At 42.2% G+C, this 19,766-nt stretch overlaps 2 protein-coding genes across 10 annotated transcripts in view; one reads left to right on the plus strand and one right to left on the minus strand.

The window, feature by feature from the left end:
- The window catches only part of LOC309511410 (phospholipase A and acyltransferase 3-like), a 111,708-nt gene that overhangs the window by 47,112 nt on the left and 44,830 nt on the right, over positions 1-19,766 (minus strand). The gene's annotated exons all lie outside the window — the stretch shown is intronic.
- The window catches only part of LOC309511386 (uncharacterized protein), a 256,220-nt gene continuing 252,139 nt past the window's right edge, over positions 15,686-19,766 (plus strand). Inside the window, exons 1-6 of one of the 8 annotated variants that reach the window (XR_014210591.1) lie at positions 15,691-15,940; positions 15,977-16,059; positions 16,849-16,944; positions 17,572-17,621; positions 17,702-17,728; positions 18,292-19,634. Coding sequence is in view for 3 of the 8 variants with exons in the window: in XM_082186599.1 (XP_082042725.1) it covers positions 15,730-16,059 (330 nt within the window). In the remaining 5 variants the exon portion in view is untranslated. Of the gene's footprint in view, positions 16,060-16,848; positions 16,945-17,571; positions 17,622-17,701; positions 17,729-18,291; positions 19,635-19,766 lie in introns of those variants that run through there. The other 7 variants (XR_014210588.1, XR_014210589.1, XR_014210590.1 and 4 more) reach the window with 7 other exon arrangements.

Here is a 19,766-nt window from a genome sequence, read left to right on the forward strand (position 1 = left end):
TTCACTTATTTTTCTGCATTTTTTTGTTTTGTTCAAAAAGTGTGTAATTCATTTGTATTTGTGAAGAGATTTTCTCTCGAGTATAAGACGAGATGTTTCCATAAACTGGTGATTCTCCATCTCACTGCTGTTGATTGTCATTCTCAACAAACACACAGCTGCATTTATTTAATAAATGTATTCTTATTTCCCTTTGTCTCCTGTTTTCTCTTCCTGCTTGAGATTGAATCTCTAACGGAGAATTATCATCAACTCTATCAGCCTGAGTAGAGAGCTTTCAACTAATAACATAATTATATGTTAGTAGTGTTGTAGTCAAGACCACCTAAACGTCTCAGGTTACGACTGTAACCAGAAGCAAGTCGATCACAGGAATGCAGGAAGTAAGGCAGGGTGACGCAGCATCTCGCAGCAGGTCGTAACCTGAGACGTTCTCTTTCGAGGGAACTCGCGCTGCGTCGAAATGTCGCCATGGGAACGAGAATACCCAAACCGCCAGACTTACAAATGCCTGAGTGTCAGCCTGTTGTCAAAACTAACACTAAGCAGTAAGCACATGAGACCCTGGGCAGCATCCAGGTCCAGGCTATAAAATCTCCCGAATGTGAGCGGTGAGGACCAACCCGCCACATCACAAACCTCTTGGAGAGAAACCCCAGATAAAAGGGCTTTAGAGGCCGCCATACTCCTAGTGGAATGAGCTCTGACCACCAAAGGGCACGGCTGGCCAGAGGACTCATAAGCAAGAGAAATAGCCTCGACTATCCACTTGCTAACTGTCTGCTTAGAGGCACGAAGACCTTTCTTGGGGGATCCAAAGCAGACAAATAGCTGATCGGATGATGCTCGCACTGGACACAAGAGGTTCAGCTTTTCCTGGTCCCAAGAAGTAAACGGGGGAGGACAGAAAGTCTGCAGCACAATAGGCCTCGGGATAATGGTGGGCACCTTAGGGACATATCCCTGTTTAGGGTATAAGAACGCCTTGACCATACCGGGTGCAAATTCAAGGCACGTGGGAGAAACCGAAAGGGCCTTGTAATGTATCGAAGACAGGAAACAGCATGTGGTTGAACTGAACTATCTTTACTTGTGTGTGTCTATCTAACACAGATGGTGACGCAATGGCGCCTCACAGTGTTCACACAATCACACTACAACATGTACACATAATACATGACATCTCCCTTTTTTTCTTTTTTTTTAACATAACTTGCACACAACATAAACTTGAGTTACTCTTAGTCTTGGCACTATACTGAATTACTCCAGGTACCTACTAGGCACTCTGATAGGCCTACCAAATCTTGACAGTCTCTCATTACCCACTGCACGAAATTGATGATTTCCTACAGGTGAACTCTTGGCATTCTCAGAAGACCAACAACTTGCACTGGCGTTATTGTCCACATTGTTTTCCTGCTCTGAATTCTGCTCAAAATCTGGTGAAGGAACAGGTAAGTCTTCCACAACTTCAGTTTGAGGTGAAGGACACACTGTCTCCTTTGTTTTCAGCAAACCTCTTCTATTCCTTCTGAAGATGCGACTGCCTGGTGTTTGAACAATGTAAGATCTTGGTTGTTGAAGTTTGACGAGAACCACTGCAGGTTGCCATTTGCTATCCTGTCTAATTCTCACTCTTTCATTTTTCTTCAATTCCGGTAGCTTTCTTGTCCCACGATCAAAGTATTTCTTTTGTTTGACTTGCTTGTGTCTCAGTCTGTTACGCACCTGTCTGAAAACCTTGGGTATCAGCAGTTTCTTTGACACTGGAATCTTTGACTTCAGTCTTCTTCCCATGAGTAACTGTGCAGGGGAAAGGCCTATTCCATTCAACGGTGTGTTTCTATACTCCAGGAGAGCAAGGTATGGATCTACTGTCTTGTGCTTTTTTCAGCAGATTTTTTATTGTTTGCACTGCCCTCTCTGCCTGACCGTTTGACTGCGGAAATCCAGGACTTGAGGTAGTATGAATGAACTCCCAGCTGGCTGCAAACGCTCGCATTTCAGCACTTACAAACTGTCTACCATTATCTTAAAAGAGCTCTTCTGGCACTCCGTGTCTGGCGAACATTGATTTGAGAACTGCAATTATTTGCTTGCTTGTCATATCATTTAATTTAGCGATTTCGGGGGACTTGGAAAAGTAGTCCACAACGAGGAGGTAATCAGCATCTCTGAAGTGAAACAAATCCATTCCAGGCTTTGACCATGCTCTTTCTGGGACAGGACGTGACACAAGTGGCTCTCTGGAATTGCTGTTTCTGTGCTTATTGCAGATGTCACATTTACTGACAACATCTTCAATTTGCCAACATCTTCAATTTGCTTTGCCATCCCTGGCCAGAACAAAACGTCTCTGGCTCTTTCCTTGTGTGCTTCATGGATTCCTTCAAGCATTTCATCTCGCATTTTGTTTAGGACTACTAGTTTACCAATTTTTGAACAATAGTCCATCTGTGTAACTCAGTTCCTCTCTAAAGGTCCAGTACTGCTGGATAGGTTTTGGTACTTGTCCTCGTGAGTTTGGCCACCCTGACTGAACTGCTTCTCTGACTAATCTCAGTTCTTCATCCTCTACAGTCGCTGACTGAAACTGTTCTTTTTTTTCTTTTGAAACAGGTAACTGGTGAAGTATAAAACTCACTTCCATCTCGTCCTCTTCTTTGCTGTCCTGAGTGCAATGCTCTTAAAAGTAAGCTCTGCTCAATGCATCTGCAATGTGCAACACCTTTCCTGGAACATATCTCACCATCAGGCTATACTTTTGCAGTCTCATCATCATTTTTTGCAGTCTGGACGGAGCTTTATGGAGTGGCTTCTTGAAAATGATCTCCAACGGCTTGTGGTCGGACTCACCCTGAATGCAGCGTCCATACAGATATTGGTGGAATTTTTCACAGCCATGCACAATTGCTAACAGCTCTTTTTCAATTTGTGCATAGTTTTTTTTCACAATCTGTTAGTGCTCTCGAGCCGTACGCTACTGGCTGTCCCTCCTGAAGAATCACAGCTCCTAGACCTTCTGAGCTGGCATCCACAGACAAGGTAACTGGCTGGCTCACATCATAAAATTTCAACACTGGTGCTGTACTCACTAGCACTTTCAGACGATTGAAACTGTCTTGTTGTATACTCTCCCAATGCCAGAGTGTTTCTCCTTCCAGCAGCTTTCTGAGAGGTGCAGTCACTTCTGAAAGATTTGGGATGAACTTTGCTAAGTACTGCAACATGCCTAAGAACCTCTGCAGGGCTGACTTGTCCTGTGGCTCCGGCATCTCAAGAATAGCTCTTACTTTTTCATTGTCAGGTTTCAGTCCGTCTTTGCTCAGCACGTGACCTACATAGCTGATTTCACTTAGGCCAATCTTGCATTTGTTTCTGTTCAGTTTCAGGTTTATGCTTCTCAGTTTTTCTAACAACTTCCTCAGTCTGCAGTCGTGTGAGTTTTTGTCTTCTCCCCACACCAAAATGTCATCCATTACATGAACTACTCCTTCCATTCCTTCCAGATGCTGAGACAAACACCTTTGGAACACCTCTGGAGCTGATGAAATCCCAAAAGGAAGCCTTGTAAAACTGTACCTCCCCAAGGGTGTGTTAAATGTACAGAGTTTAGAACTGGATCTGGAAAATCCCTGATTTGCATCCACCACAGAGAATATCTTGGCTCTGGGCATTTCTGCAACAACTTCCTCAAGCGTTTTAAGAGGATAATGTTCCCATCGTATTGCTCTGTTTAGATCTTGAGGGTTTATACAGATCCTAATCTTGTTGGGTTTTACTATTGTCACCATACTATTTACCCATTCTGTGGGCTCAGTCTGTTTTTTGATGACACCCATCTCTTCCATACGTTTCAGTTCTCTTTCAATGTCTTTTTTCAAGGCCACTGGAACTTTCCTGGGTGCATGAATCACTGGCATGACCTCAGGCTTTGTCTGAATGTGGTGGACCCCTGGAACACAACCCAGTCCTGTAAACAAATCTTCAAATTCACTCAGAATATCTTTTGAGGTGTCTCTTGTTATTTCATACATTCTTTTTATCACTCCCAAAGTGTTGCATGATTCTCTTCCTAGAATTGCACAGGCATTTTGCTCTATGACTTGAAACTCAAGAGTGTTCAGCTTGTCTTTGTACTGGCTTTCCAGGCGTTGCTGACCCAAGGGCGACATCTTGTGGCCTGAATATGTCACTAGACTACATCCTGATTTCCTTACGAATTCATCTGTCTCTGTTAAACGGATATAAAGACAGTAATTCTGCTTCCTGCAAATATATGTAAATGTAAGCAGGTTGATTTGAGTGATGATGCTGACGTGGAGCCACAGGCGTAACTATCGGTAAGCAGGGTAAGCGGTTGCTTATGGGCCCGGACCAATCAGGGGCCGCCCGCGTTACTGGAAGATATTGATTGACAGCCGGGTCCCCCTAACGCATTTTACTACTTTTAGTCTGATCGCATTTTAATGTTTTGAGAATTGATTTAAATAAATAATGACAACAACATATTTGACTGATCATTAAATAAATGTTTGAAATGAACAATGATGAATTTGCTGTAATTTGTTTCGAATCGGGACTGGGGAATCCCCGGGTGAACATGCGCATTGCGTGCAAAACAGTAAAAAACGTTGAACTTGAGACAGATATGGAGTTGTCAAATTTTAACTACAAAAGTGCCTTTCAAAAGCGCAAACGAAAAGAGGAATTTGATCAATTAATTAATAATTACCAAAAATAGGAAGCTTCTTTAAAAAGATGATGACACAGGGGGAGATCGAGATCGAGATGGAGCAAGAGAGTGAAGCGAGTAAAGCGCCTGAAGCGACCGCTGGTAGTAGCAGCTCTGCAGATCCTTCTTTCTCAAAACTGAAACTGATAAAAGCCATCTCAGGAGCTCAATGGGACAGAGTTGTCTCTCTCTGTGTGCGCTATCTGGATCTTAAAGGGATACTCCACTTTAAAATGAAAATGCTGTCATCATATCACATCATCGTTACGCCACTGCGTGGAGCTGTGAAGTGTTTCCAGATCCAGGAGAACTGGATTCCTCATGACTCGAGCTCTAGCTGTACTTCAGATCCGCCAGCAGAGGGCAGTGATGATCTCACATGCAGCGCTGAGGAGTCTGGGAAATACACCAGTGACTCCTACACTCATTATTACTGACCACTGCTCTCTCCTGTCATGAGGTGTTGTTTCCATGACGACCAAAGCATTGTCGTTATAACCATCACAGGATATTATTAACCAATAATCTTACATCAAACATAGTAACTAAGTGCCGTTTTACAGTGATATAAAACCACTGATGTGTTTGCTGTGAGAGTATATAGACCTTTTTATTTTTAGAGTATTTTTATTTGATATTTTAAAACTTTTATTGGAAATTTGGTTCTCAGGTGAGTTTTTTCCTGCATAAAGCGGCATAACTTTCTTTCACTACTAATCATCTCTGGCAGTAAATGCCCATCACAGGTGTGTTAATGTGTGTGTTTCTCACTTCAGATGTGTTTCTGTTTGCTATAAAGTGACGCCCTGATTTTCCTAAACATATTTGTCTGATGAGATTATGATGATGATGATGATGATGACGATGTACAGAATCTGTGAATCAGGTTTGATCAGTTAAAAGGAAAACACAAACTCTTCATTGACAGGGTTTGATATCTAAACATTCTTAAATCAAGATACATTTACTGGCGAAACAAAGATTGTCCTTATGTTCCTGATGCAACCAGATTTCATAATTGGTCAGGATTTTAAAACTCCTGTAGTCTGAGCCCGTCTTAAAGTCTGCACAGAAAACAGAAATAATGTGTTTTAAATAGCCTTTTAAAGCCGATAAAACTGGCCAATAAATATGTTGTGAATGGATATAATCAGCCTTGTTCTTTTGTTTCTCCAGAACAACCAGTACATTTCTAAAATAATCTGAACATTTCAGAGGCAACATTGAACTACAGTAAGTTACCTGTACCACATGTACTTTATTACTATGAACTTCTGTGTGAAATTGTATTGTTTGACTGTGTACTTGTGTTTTCTTAAACAGTTATTCTCTGAAAATCTTCCCTCATGCTCTCAAATCTCATTCATGTTATTTTTACATGTAAAAAAATATCACAGGTTTGGCGCCAATAATGCTATGCATTTTTTCTTATACCTTAATCATTTGCATTTGAATATAAGACTTTTGAATTATAACTTTAAGTTTAGTCTTTTTTAAAAAAAAAGCTATTATATGGCTTCAGAAGACTTACAACACAACTCATAACACATGAGCTGTGAATCTTTTCTGGGACATTTTTGGAGCTCAACAGAATATTGATCAACTTTCACATAAATTGTTGCATTGAATTGAACTAGACAAGTGTACATAAGAATGGTTTCGTGAATGATTTACACAATTGTTTTCTGCTTGTGTTTCATGCAGTGAAAGCGACAGTGACTGGGGTTGCATTATGCTTGAGATCTGCTTTTGGGTTCCACAGACAGAACGTCAAACAGATTTAAAATGTCACAAAACTGAGGAAATTATTTTAAGTTCACAACTATATTTTTAACAACATTACTAACAGTAAATGTTGTGCTTTGCAGGGATCTCTGTAAACTGAAACACAAGTTTGAACAAGAATAACAATCCTCCTGTAGACCTGAAAGTCACTGAAGAGCCTGGACCATCCACCAGAAAAGGGGAAAAACAAACGGAATCGAAGCTGCTGCACCTCTTCACTTTTCTAACTCGTTAATACCTCACATGTCCCTTGTGAAGATTTTATTATTGATTGCATTTTATGTTTTATGTCACATTTGTGAATTTCGTGAAATTACACAGGCAAAAGGGTCGATTGACCATTGTCAGCAGTGTAGTGACGTAATGTATGAAGTGCAGCTCACACAGGAGTCACTTTCAAGCAGCTTTCTGTTGGTCAAATCCAGAGATTTCCAGTGACCAACTTGGTCCCATAGTGACATTTTTTACCACACAGGAAATTGCAGATTGCGTGTGGATTCTGATGGAAATGACTGGAATTCACCAGTGAACATTCACAGAACAACAGATAATTTTACTGCACCTTAATACTGTTATAATGGAAAATGTTTTCTGCTTGTTGTGACCTGTATGGCCTGTGACCTGTATGTCATGTGACAAATACAAGTTACACATTTTTTTTTTTTTTTATCACTATAAAAATGGCTTAAAGGCCGTGTTGCAGAGTTAATTTTTCAAACGAATTTGTGCAATTTGCTTGTTGGGTATCACAAAACGGAATATAATACAAAAAAGTAGGTACTATCTTACAGCGGTTTGCAACGATTCTCCTTTCCCCCACAATGCATTGCATTACGTCACCTTGGGGAGAGAATTTACCAAAGCCCGCCTTGAGAGCATTGAGAGTGACTAGAGAGACGAGTAACAGACGAGAGTATTCAGATAGCGCAGATTATAGATAAATACATAGATAGATAGATAGATAGATAAATACATAGATAGATAGATAGGCTAGTATAGAGAGAGATAGGCAGACAGCCAGATAGCATAACGTTAGCATAGATATTGGTATAGAAAAGGTAACAAAACCCTCAAGAGGAGGAGATTATGAGAAGAAATGATTACAGAGGGAATGTTTTTGGATTTATACCTTAAATACTTTGTCACCTTTAGGGTTGAATGAGGATTTAGGATTTTTATAGTGATTAAAAAAAAAGTAAAAAAAAAAGTAACTCGTATTTGTCACATGACTTGTATTTGTCACATGACTTGTATTTGTCACATGACTTGTATTTGTCACATGACTTGTATTTGTCACATGATTTCTTGGGTGTGCCTAATTAAGGTGATCACCTGTGTCTATTTAAAGTTGACTTCACTCTACATTGACATTGTGCCTGATGAGGACCTGAGGGTCGAAACGTTGCTTGAATAAATTCTTTTGGAGCAGTAATTTTCAGTGTGCGGACTTCACACTTCTTTATTTGTCTATATCTTTCAGTTGTCCAGCACCTGCGCCCAATCTGGGTGTTTGGGATGTGCACACCATTTTTGTATTTTTGATTCCTCAGTGATTATTCATCTTGCTCATGTATTATACTATTTCTTGTATATTCCATTCATTGATATTCATCTATTAATAGCTTTTTTTCCCACGTGCATGGAAGTGTATGTATTAAAATTGATCTAAAATATGTAATAAACAATACCTATTTTGTATTTGGTTCAGTTTGTTTATTATAATAGAGGTTAATGGTAACCATAGTAACAACATTAAAAATAAAAGTGGTTCCTGGAGGCACCCAAAGTGGTTCCACACAGTGCCTAATATAAGAGTTCCTCAGGAAACCTGTGTGGTTCCTCAGAGAACCGCTCCTATTAAAGGGTGCCTAGAGGATCTACAGACGGTTCCGCCGGTGTGACAAAGTGAAGAACCACAAAAGGTTCCTCCAGGTACCTTTAAATGATTTAAATGTATTTCTCTGGACGGACTCTGGAATTTCTCTTTCTGGAACAGACTCTGGAATTTCTCTTTCTGGAACAGACTCTGGAATTTCTCTCTGGCTGAAACGAAACAGGCTGGTAAGTCAGTAATGGCCTCCGTGGCCATATCAGGGCAAGCAGGGAGTTCTGGGGCGACCTCCATGGTGGTATCTGGACAGTTAGGGAGTTCAGTGTCGGCCTCTGTGTCCACAGCGGATCCGTTAGGGGACACGGAGTGCTCAGAAACAGCCTCTGTGGATGTTTCCACTCGGGGGAATCAGGAAAGTTGTGTGCAGCCCAAGACTCTAGTCTCTTCCACCGCAAGACGGATCTGGTGACAGGCATGATGGCTGAAGACTTGTGTGAAGGCTATGACGTGATGAGGCATGATGGGAACTGTGGGATTACAGGGTTCCACGACTGCAATTCACACTGTAAATGGAGAGAAGTGAGCTAGGGTCCAGTTGCAATTACCTAAAATTAGAGTCCAAGCCGCTCCAAAAACAGTCCATCAGTTGCACGTCATCTCATGAAGCCATATGGCTATACCTGAGGAACTCTTATACAAAATACTCCACTGGATGTCCATCTTGATAAATGGAGCACAGTTTTCCTCTGCAAGGCTACTTTCTGTTAGGTAATCCATAGCTTTCAATTCTTTGTTAGTCTTGTGTTAGCAATGTTAACACAAGACAAAGTACACAGTGGCAATGAGGGACAGGTGAGACTCTAATGAAGTCAAGTCAAGTCACCTTTGTTTATACAGCGCTTTTTACAAACAGATTGTATCAAAGCAGCTTCACATTGATAACATGAAAATAATACAACAAAGTTTGTTTCTAGAAGAAAATTGCATCATTGTCCACCCTAAATAAGGCAGATCAACAATATAAATTATATAAATGAATTACACAATGAAACAATGAATGATATATAATGTTACAGCAAACATCCATAGTGGCCAAGTAGTATGCCACAAAACTGTTTCATTTCTGTGTATAGACCTCAAATGCTTTGTTTTATAGTCAAACAATAATTAATCTGTTTCTGTTTCCTATAAAGTGGCGCCCTGATTCAAACATGTTTGACTGATGACGATGAAATTAATAACCAGATCTGTTCATTATAGTGCCTCAAGAAAGGCACTTCTAATTCAATGGAATATAACACTAATAAAAACGTACTGCAAAGTGTATCCCTAAATCCAGTTATTTGACTGATTATGACACACTGAATTAAAATTAACATTCCCAGAATTCAGAGTGATTTCAGTGTGTTTTTCTGTTTGTTTCACAACGAAACCGAGAGCCCAAACCGTACACCACAGATTCTTCCCATCAGTCAAACACAGAAGAACGCCTCGGTTACGACTGTAACCTCGGTTCCCTGAAGAGGGAACGAGCGTTGCGTCGAGAAAATGACGCTGTGGGAACGCTTTGCGTGATGACGTCTTGAAGCACATGTAAAATCAGTCCAATGGTGTGGCGGAACGTCAGAGGCGGGTGACGTCACGTACCAGGAAACTATAAAAGCCGGCCCAAAACAGAAAACGAAAGCTTCGTAAAAGTCTGAAGTCGAGCTGACAGGCATGAAGGAGATATGGCAGGGCGACGCAACGCTCGTTCCCTCTTCAGGGAACCGAGGTTACAGTCGTAACCGAGGCGTTCCCTTTCAAGGGAACTCCCGTTGCGTCGAGAAAATGACGCTGTGGGAACGTCTATACCAACGCCTCCATAGCTACAAATGTCTGTCCTGTGTGAAATCCGTAGAGCAGCACTAGGAAGACAAAACATGAGACCCTGGAGCAGAGTCTAGATCCAGAGAGTAAAACCTGACGAAAGTGTGCGGTGAGGACCAGCCTGCCGCATCACAGACGTCCTGTAAAGAAACTCCTGAAATAAGGGCCTTAGAGGCCGCCATACTCCTCGTCGAGTGCGACCGGACAGCCAAAGGAGAAGGCTGCCCAGCCGCCTCATAAGCAAGTGAGATAGCCTCGACCACCCACTTGCTCATCCTTTGCTTAGACACCGGGCCCCCTTTGTTAGGGGACCCAAAGCACACAAATAATTGATCACTTTTACGCCACAGGGCAGCTCTGTGGACGTAAGCGTCTAACGCCCGCACAGGGCAAAGCAAATTATTAGCCTCCTGGTCAGCATTTTGAAAGGGAGGAGGACAGAAAGCCTGCAGAACAATAGGTCTAGCCACATTAGTGGGGACCTTGGGGACATAACCCGGTCTCGGATGAAGGAACGCTTTAACCATACCCGGAGCAAACTCTAAGCATGACGGAGCCACCGACAATGCTTGAAGATCCCCTATTCTCTTAAGAGAAGAAATAGCCAGAAGGAAAAGAGCTTTCAGAGTAAGAAACTTCTCAGGAACCTCCTCAATGGGCTCAAAGGGGGCCTGGGATAAGCCTTGTAGCACAAAGGACAAATCCCAAGGTGGCACCCTCGAGCGAACTGCAGGCCTCAGCCTCCAAGTGCCACGAAGGAAACGAGATACCAGAGGGTCTTTCCCCACAGACATTCCACCCAAAGGAATGTGGTAAGCACCTATGGCCGCCACATAAACCTTTAAAGTGGACGGGGTCAGACCTGCAGTGAACCGGTCCTGCAGGAACTCCAGCACTGTACCAATTGGGCAGTGGACTGGGTCCAACCGACGGTCACTACACCAGGAAGTGAAAACTCTCCACTTCAGGGCATAAAGTTTCCTCGTGGAGGGAGCTCTGGACTGTAGAATGGTCTCAACAACCTCGGTTGAGAGACCTGACTCTATGAGCTGGGCCCCCTCAGAGGCCAAGCCCACAGGTTCCACAGTTCTGGCCGAGGGTGAAATATCGAGCCCTCTGCCTGGGACAGAAGGTCCCTCCTGACGGGTAACTCCAGAGGATGCCCGTCGAGGAGGGACACAAGATCGGGAAACCATACTCTGCCCGGCCAGCGCGGGGCTATAAGAAGTAGATGGACCCGGTCCCTGCGAACTCTTTCCAGAACTCCCGGGAGCAGAGCAACTGGGGGAAAGGCGTACAGACGTAGCCTCGGCCACGTCTGTACCATAGCATCCAGTCCGAGAGGAGCTGGATGCGTGAGGGAGAACCAAAGTGGACAGTGAGACGTCTCTCGAGACGCAAACAGATCCACTTGTGCTTGGCCAAACTCCCTCCATATCAGCTCCACCACCTCGGGGTGGAGCCTCCATTCCCCGGGCCTCGGCCCCTGCCTCGACAGAGTGTCTGCTCCTATATTCTGTACCCCGGGGATGTAAGCTGCCCTGAGTGACAGTAACTTCCCCTGGGACCACAAGAGGATATGGCGTGCCAAGTTGGATAACGGGCGCGAGCGCAAACCCCCTTGGTGGTTGATATAGGCGACTACCGATGTGTTGTCCGTATGTACTAACACATGGTGCCCCCTGAGATCTGTGATAAAGCTCCTCAGAGCCCGGAAGACAGCTAACATCTCTAGGCGATTGATATGCCAGGAACGATGATGGTCTTCCCACAGACCTTGAGCCGAGCGACCCTCCAGGATCGCTCCCCAGCCCGTGAGGGAAGCATCCGTCGTTAGCAATTTGCGACGACAAGGAGCTCCCAACACTGGGCCCTGGGACAGGAACCAAGGCTTCTTCCACATAACCAAGGCACGTAGGCATCGCCGCGTGACCTTGATTGTGCGAAATGGGTTGCCCCTCGGGGAAAACCCCCTGGTCCTGAGCCACCACTGCAGGGGCCTCATGTGTAGCAGTCCAAAAGGTATCACGTTGGAAGCTGCTGCCATGAGACCCAACAGTCTCTGGAACTGTTTGACAGTGAGTAGCTGGCCTAGCTTTACACTTTTCACAGCTGCAAGGATGGAATCTATCCGTGGCGGTGACAGGCGCGCCTGCATCGACACAGAATCCCAAACCACGCCTAGAAAAGTGGTCCTCTGTAATGGAGAAAGCACACTCTTCTTGGCGTTCAGCCGTAACCCCAACTCTTTCATGTGGGCGAGAACAACATCTCGATGTTGCACCGCCATCTGATGCGAATGAGCTAAAATCAACCAATCGTCGATGTAGTTCATAATGCGAATACCCTGGAGGCGCAGTGGCGCCAGAGCTGCATCCATGCATTTGGTGAAAGTGCGGGGTGATAAAGCTAGGCCGAATGGAAGAACTCGATATTGGTATGCTTTGCCCCCGAAAGCAAACCTCAGGAACTTCCAATGACACGGACGGATGGATATGTGGAAATATGCGTCCTTGAGGTCTATCGTGACAAACCAGTCCTCGGACCTGATCTGTGGCACGATCTGCCTCAATGTTAACATTTTGAACTTGAGCTGCATGACTGTCTCGTTCAGAACTCGAAGATCTAAAATGGGACGCAATCCCCCGTCCTTTTTTGGAACTATGAAGTACCGGCTGTAAAACCCGGTTTCCCTGCTGGAGGGAGGTACATATTCTATGGCCCCTTTCTCTAACAGAGTGTTCACTTCCTGTTCCATAACCAGAACCTGCTCGGGGCCCACCACTGTGGGCAGGACCCCCATAAACCGAGGTGGGCGTTTCTTGAATTGTATCTGATACCCTTTTTCCACGGTCTGCAGGACCCAACGAGAAACATTTGACAGTAGCTTCCACGCTGTCAAAGATTCTACTAGAGGTACCAGCCTCTCGAGACTGGTTTCTGGATTTTGTTGCTGTTGAGTAGTCGGTTCGACGCCCTGTAACGGCGAACCGGCAGGGAACGACCGAACAGACTGCTCTAGCACCCTCCTCGGAGGGGGCGGGCATCCCGAGGCCACTACGTTTCCGGGTGGACCTTGAGATATGTGCTCGCCGGAGACCGCTGCGCCCTGTAACACCAGAGGTGGCAGGGTTGGCAGAACGGCCCCCTGAGGGCACCGAAGAGAGACGGGCACCGTAAAATGAGGTGTTAACCGCTCTACTTCGGGGGGGACTACCCTCATTTGTCCTGGGTCCTCGGACGTCAGGACTTTTTCCCAGCAGCCTTCTTGGCGGTAATAACGGTCCGCAGATCCGTTCTACCCCTCGAAGACTGCTGGGTTTGAGCGCGCCCTCCGTGTCCCCGAGGTTTTTGTGGGGGAGCACGGGAGGAAACGCTCTGTTTTTGAGTGGCACGGTGCTCAGCGCTCTTTTTAGAGGAGTGAGGCTGCTCCCGCTCAGCAGCCTCATAGAAAGAACGGCGGGGGAGAAGTTTCTGCAATGCAGCTGCCTGTTTAGCAGCTTCTTGAGATTTAGCTACTGCACTGTTTACTGCATCGCCAAATAAACCCACAGTGGAAACCGGAGCATCTAAAAGAACATGTTTTTCTTTCTCTTTTATATCACTCAGGTTGAGCCACAGATGCCTCTCAGTGGCCACCAGGGCTGCCATAGACCGCCCGATTGATTTAGCGGTCTCCTTGGTGGCCCTGAGAGACAAATCTGTGGCTCTGCGTAGTTCAGCCACTGTATCGGGACCAATTCCCCCGCCCTCCTCTAAATCCCCCAATAATTCTGCTTGATATGCTTGCATAATGGACATCGTATGCAGACACGCTGCTGCTTGACCAGCGGCTGCATAGGATTTATGAACCAGGGATGAAGTATATTTTACTGGTTTAGAGGGAAGTGAAGGAGCTTTCAGGGAAGATGCCGTTGCTGGAGAGAGATAGCTCGCAAGCGTCTCCTCCACCTTCGGCATCTCCCCATAACCATAATCTTTATATTTCTGAATAGATGAATAATGAGATGTTTGTGGTGCATAAACTCTGTATGAAACCGGTTTTCCCCACGATCTCGACACCTCGGTGTGGAGATCGGGGAAAAACGGCAGGCTTCTTCGCTGAGGCTGAGCACGAGATGGCAGGAAGCGTTCGTCGAGCTTACTTTTCGAGCGAACGTCCTGCCTATCCTCTGGCCACTCAATAGAAAGTCTGTCAACTGCTCTAGTAATCACATCGAGCAGTTCCTCAAACGCATGAGACTGAGGTGGCGAATCCTCAGACTCAGCTTCAACACTCACAACATCCAACTCCTCAGAGCTGGACAATTGCAGTATTGGTGCCTCTATCAGGGGGGAAGAAACCGCAGCGCGTGCTTCCGCACCCTGATGAGAGGCACTGGATCTGTCAGATTGATGCTGAGATAAGGCAGAGCCCGTCTCAACATCCACTGACAGATCCATTTGCGAACCCCAGGTCTGAGATCGCCGCCGAGCCTCAGCCGCGGCGGGACCCGAGCCCTGGGGAACGTGGTCGGGATTGAACCGAGCCAAACGGGATCGGAGCGTACGCAATGGAAGCGCACAGCAATGCTCACAGTCACCACCCTCGAGTGCTGACTGGGCATGCTCCTCTCCCAAACAAACAACACAAAGAGTGTGTGTGTCACCTCCCGTTAAATAACGCGGGCAGGGATGGACACACACTCGATACTGCTGCTTGCTCGCCATAACTGAATCAATATATATATATATAGAGACAGACAACACCAAATAACAAGGACAGATTTCAACACAGAGCGCAACTGAAGACTCAGAAAGCTTTCGTTTTCTGTTTTGGGCCGGCTTTTATAGTTTCCTGGTACGTGACGTCACCCGCCTCTGACGTTCCGCCACACCATTGGACTGATTTTACATGTGCTTCAAGACGTCATCACGCAAAGCGTTCCCACAGCGTCATTTTCTCGACGCAACGGGAGTTCCCTTGAAAGGGAATCAGAGTCTGATGTTAGAGCAGCAACTAATGGAAGTGACGAGGACTACCGTATATATATTCAAAGTTTTTTGTTGCAAATTAAATTTTCTTTAAATATGTCTTAAAGGAAATCCACATCACAGCAATGTTATGTTAGAGTATAAAGTGGACATGGATAACCATAAATCACATTCATCATGCTCAGATTTGAACGTGAACATGTTCAGACTTGTATCTTTAGCCCCATTGTGATTGTGCATGCAAACATTTTATTGGGTTTGTCATTTTTTGTTTTTGTGTGCAGAATCGGAAAGAAAGTTATCAAGGCATTTACTTTGAATAAAAATTAAATGAATCAATGACACGCTCAAGGAAGTGCAGTCAATCTTTCTCCCTCCTGGCGTTGTTTGTCACCCTACGTCAGTGAATCAAGATGAACAGCATTCTTTGGTTTGTCAGCACTGGTGGAACTGGTTTTGGAAATCCCAAAACTTGAAAGGGTGTGGCCTCATCACACTATAAAAGAGCAAAGCCCAGACGACTAAACTACCAATGATAAAAAACAGTAGCAATCAATTGAGCTGTAAAGAATTCAGCGAAAAAACAGTTTTTAACAGAGCAATCTACCCGGGGCAGGAGCTCGAGCACTCTTCCAGCGCCAGTGGAAACTCGCCGCTTCCATCGATTGAGAGTGAGGATTCTGTAGACCGACATACAGACCTTCTCCATCAAAGACACGAGTCAGAGTTTGGGTTAAGGTTGGGTTTAGAGTTAGTGTTAGAGTTAGTGTTGGGGTTAGGGTTTGGGTTGGGGTTGGGGTTAGGGTTGGACCAGAGTGTCTCGGGAGCTCCTGCCCCAGGCATTCCTGTGACAACAGCAGTGGTGAGTAATTCTGCTTTATTTGAATTAGTTTAGGATTATCTGACTTCTTAACCTGTTTACGGTCACATTCCCCTTTTACAGCACAGATCTGAACTTAAATGGTTGTGATTCTTGAATGCTTTACAGACCTAAGTTTTAAAATATGAAAGTGTAAAAAAGTTATGTTTACTTTTGTTTAATACATAAAGTTATGTCTAAGTTTAAGTTTACTGTTAAGCAAACATACAGAACTAAACAGGGTTTGTTTGTTTTTTTAGAAAAAATGGAAGATATTTTACAAAATAATTTATAACTCTATTTTGCTAGAAAATCTAAGCCATATGTCTAACCAAGTTGTGTTCCAAATGTGAAGTTTAATTCGCAAAAAAAAAACAAAAAAAACAAAGGCACAAAGTCTCTTTTCTGTTGAATGACCTGCCGAACTCAACCTGAGTCTTTAGAAACGACTAAAGCATCTTTTTAGTCTTGACCCATTAATACTAACACTATTATATTTCTATTCTATCTATTTCTTTTTTTCTATTTATTAAAAAGAAACATGTACTGTGCTAGATTTACATAGTGTTGCCCTGTTGGTGGTTTCACTGCTTCTAATGAAATGTTTAGTGAACCTAAGAAATGTGTTTAAAAATGTAAGCCATTCACTGTGCAATAATCAAACATGCGTATAAAAACATTTAAACTTGTATTTGTTAATCAGTGAGTGATTCAGAAATCGATACAGAGGAACAGTTTATCTATTGTTGTGCGAGACTTTTTTAAATGTTTCTACTTACTACTTTTTTTCAGATGGAAGACTTTCAGGTGGCGGGTGTGGATGATGATTTAACTATTATAATGAATTATTCTACTTCTTTAATAAAAGATGATGATTCTTCTCTAGCGGTGAGTTACAACTTTGATCTCTGTGAATTAATCTTGCTTTCATTGTAGAATCAAAGTCCAAATTAACTTTTACTTCACTGCAAGACATTAAGACTTTATATCTTCAGTCCTTTTGCTTCTCCAGTAAATGTATCTTGATTTAAGAATGTTGAGATATTTGTGCTGGAAAACAAGAAGAACATTAGACATCTAAACATAAATAACTGCAAACTAAACTAAACACAATATTAATACTAAAGTGCAACAGAAGATAGTAAGATACCAGTTTCTTACTCCTATCTGAACCGATCTCAACCTGTATCATATGATATATTCCAATAGTGGCCAATAGAGAAACATAACAGGAATAAAGCATCAGAATAATTGTAGGAAATAATATAGAAATATACAGAAAAATCAGTATTGCATTACAAAATACACATATATATAATAACACATTAAATGTACTGTTACCTCAATAACCGAAGCAAAGAAACAATAATGAATTTACAATCTGTTCAGATATTGAGTTGGCTCTTACAGTACTGTTATACATATAAATGTTTAAATAACTTTCTATTGTTTGAGGATTACATTAAGGTTGAAATCATGCTAACAATTGGCTCTGATTCCTCTTTTCCATTATAGATGAGGAGTAAGAGAGAGATAATGAACATAAACTGGTATAAGGCCAGAAGGTAAACACAACATATATATTATACAGTATCAGGAAACACACATTAAAACTCACATTTGATATAATTTTCTTCCAAACCAGGCTTAAAAACTGGAAGTTGTTTCTTCGGTAAGTTGATCTAGTATTTAATGTTTTAAAAATGTTGTAGATTGATGTGCTGATGAGAATAGACAAAAATGCCAAATGTGTTTTGAGAAGAATGTCTTTGTAAGATTTTCAGTTTTGCTGAAAAAAAAGTGCCCTTGTTGTTGGGGCTAACAAGTTTGAACTAATAAAAACATATTGCTTTTGCCAAATTAATTGGATAAAAAGCCCTGCTTGTGCAATAAATACCTCTCAATACATTTATATGATTTATAATCAAAATAAAACTAACAAAAATGCCTTTCCCCACAAACTGTGTTGTTGCATCAGTGTTTAATAAAAAGAAAGGTATTAGTTCTGTAATCATACACTATGGGAGTGGTTAAAAGCTAATTTTTACTATATTCACTTTTGGAAAATGTTCTGCCAGACCATAGATTAACAAGCCATTATAAAAGTGTTTTCCCTTTTCTAGTGGAAGAACATTGAATGCTAAAGTCTTCTCTGCTCTCATTAACCCTGTGAAGTCAATCATTACAGTCATTAGTGTGTGTGTTGATTTGGTTTCTCTCTGAATGTTTGGTCAGTTTGAGGGAGTCGTGGAAGGACAAGGAGCCGTGGATCTACAGAGATGAAAATGACAACATCAAGATAATCGATTTGAGTAAGAGGGAAAAGTATGTTAGAAATGCAGTTAGACTTCATCCAGATTTAGATTTAGATTTAGATTTTTGTGATAATCTGCCTAGGAAAGGCTTTTTAGGGATTTGCTCTTCAATGTCTTCTAAGATTTCAGGGTTTATATGTGATTGTAATATTGATAAAGAAATATTTTGCAGTCAGTGTGGTTTTGCAGTGATTGAATCTAAAGGAGAAAAGCCTTTTTTAATCAGACCATGTAAACCAATTAATATTTCTGAGGAAAAAAAACTTACTGATATGGTTCACAGTGAAGATCAAATTATTTCTGAAATAAAGAAAACAATTAATGGAAGAGAGATAATGATAAAAGCTATTCATATAGTTTCAAAATATAATCCTTGTATAGGCAGAAAAGGTTATGATTCGTGTATGATCCAGTTAGTTCGTTTCTCTTTGGAAATGTTTTATAAATTTAAAATAAAGGTTTACATTGTTTTTCAGGACTTTTATGGAATTGGCAATATAGTTGAACAGCTTAAGGTCCTGATTAATGATAAAGATCCTATGATTAAAAATAAATTATTGCAGTTAAAACAAAAGATGAATGAACATCACCGTAGATCAACATTTGCATGTTTCCAGGGGAAGTCAAAACATAAAAAGACAAGTAGAACTATTAAAGAACATATTAAACAAATGCTTGAATCTAGCTTACTGAACGAGAAAGAAATAAGCTTCTTTTTAAATTTCAACATTAAATTTCCTACTGAGAAAAAAACATTTGATGAGTTCAAGAACTTAGGAAAAGAACAGGCAGAGCAGCTGAAAATACATGTGAAGCACCTGAATGTTAGTGAGGAAATCACAGAAAAAGTTTGTTCACTTTTTCAGTCTAAGTGGTGTCAACTAGTAAAAGAAGAATATGAAGAGTTTATATATGGGAAGATGAATGATTACATTAACGCTATTGCTGTTATATTTGCTTATGAAAATATAAAAGCTATTACAAATCCTGGCTGTTTCAATCTGATAAGAGTGAAGATAACTGATTAATTTTTAGTTCAGTCTGTCTCTGTCCTCTCCTCGTTTCTTGTGGTAATGTTGTGTATTATTGTGTAAGTGTTTCATTCATTTGTATTTGTGAAGAGATTATTTCTCTGTAATCGTCTCCATAAATCCATCTGATGATTCCATGTAAAGACTGTCAAACTGCTGATTCTCCATCTCACTGCTGTTGAGTGTCATTCTCTCGCAACTGCATTTATTTAATAAATCTATTCTTACTTTCCGTTGTCTCCCGTTTTCTGTCCTTGCTTCTCTATCAGCCTGAATATAGAGAGATCTTTCAGTGAGATAATTCAGTTGCATAAACATTAAATTAAATTAACATTTATTTCTATAGCGCTTTTCACAACACATC

Source organism: Leuciscus leuciscus (assembly GCF_965113295.1).
Source record: "Leuciscus leuciscus genome assembly, chromosome: 12".
NCBI lineage: Eukaryota > Metazoa > Chordata > Actinopteri > Cypriniformes > Leuciscidae > Leuciscus > Leuciscus leuciscus.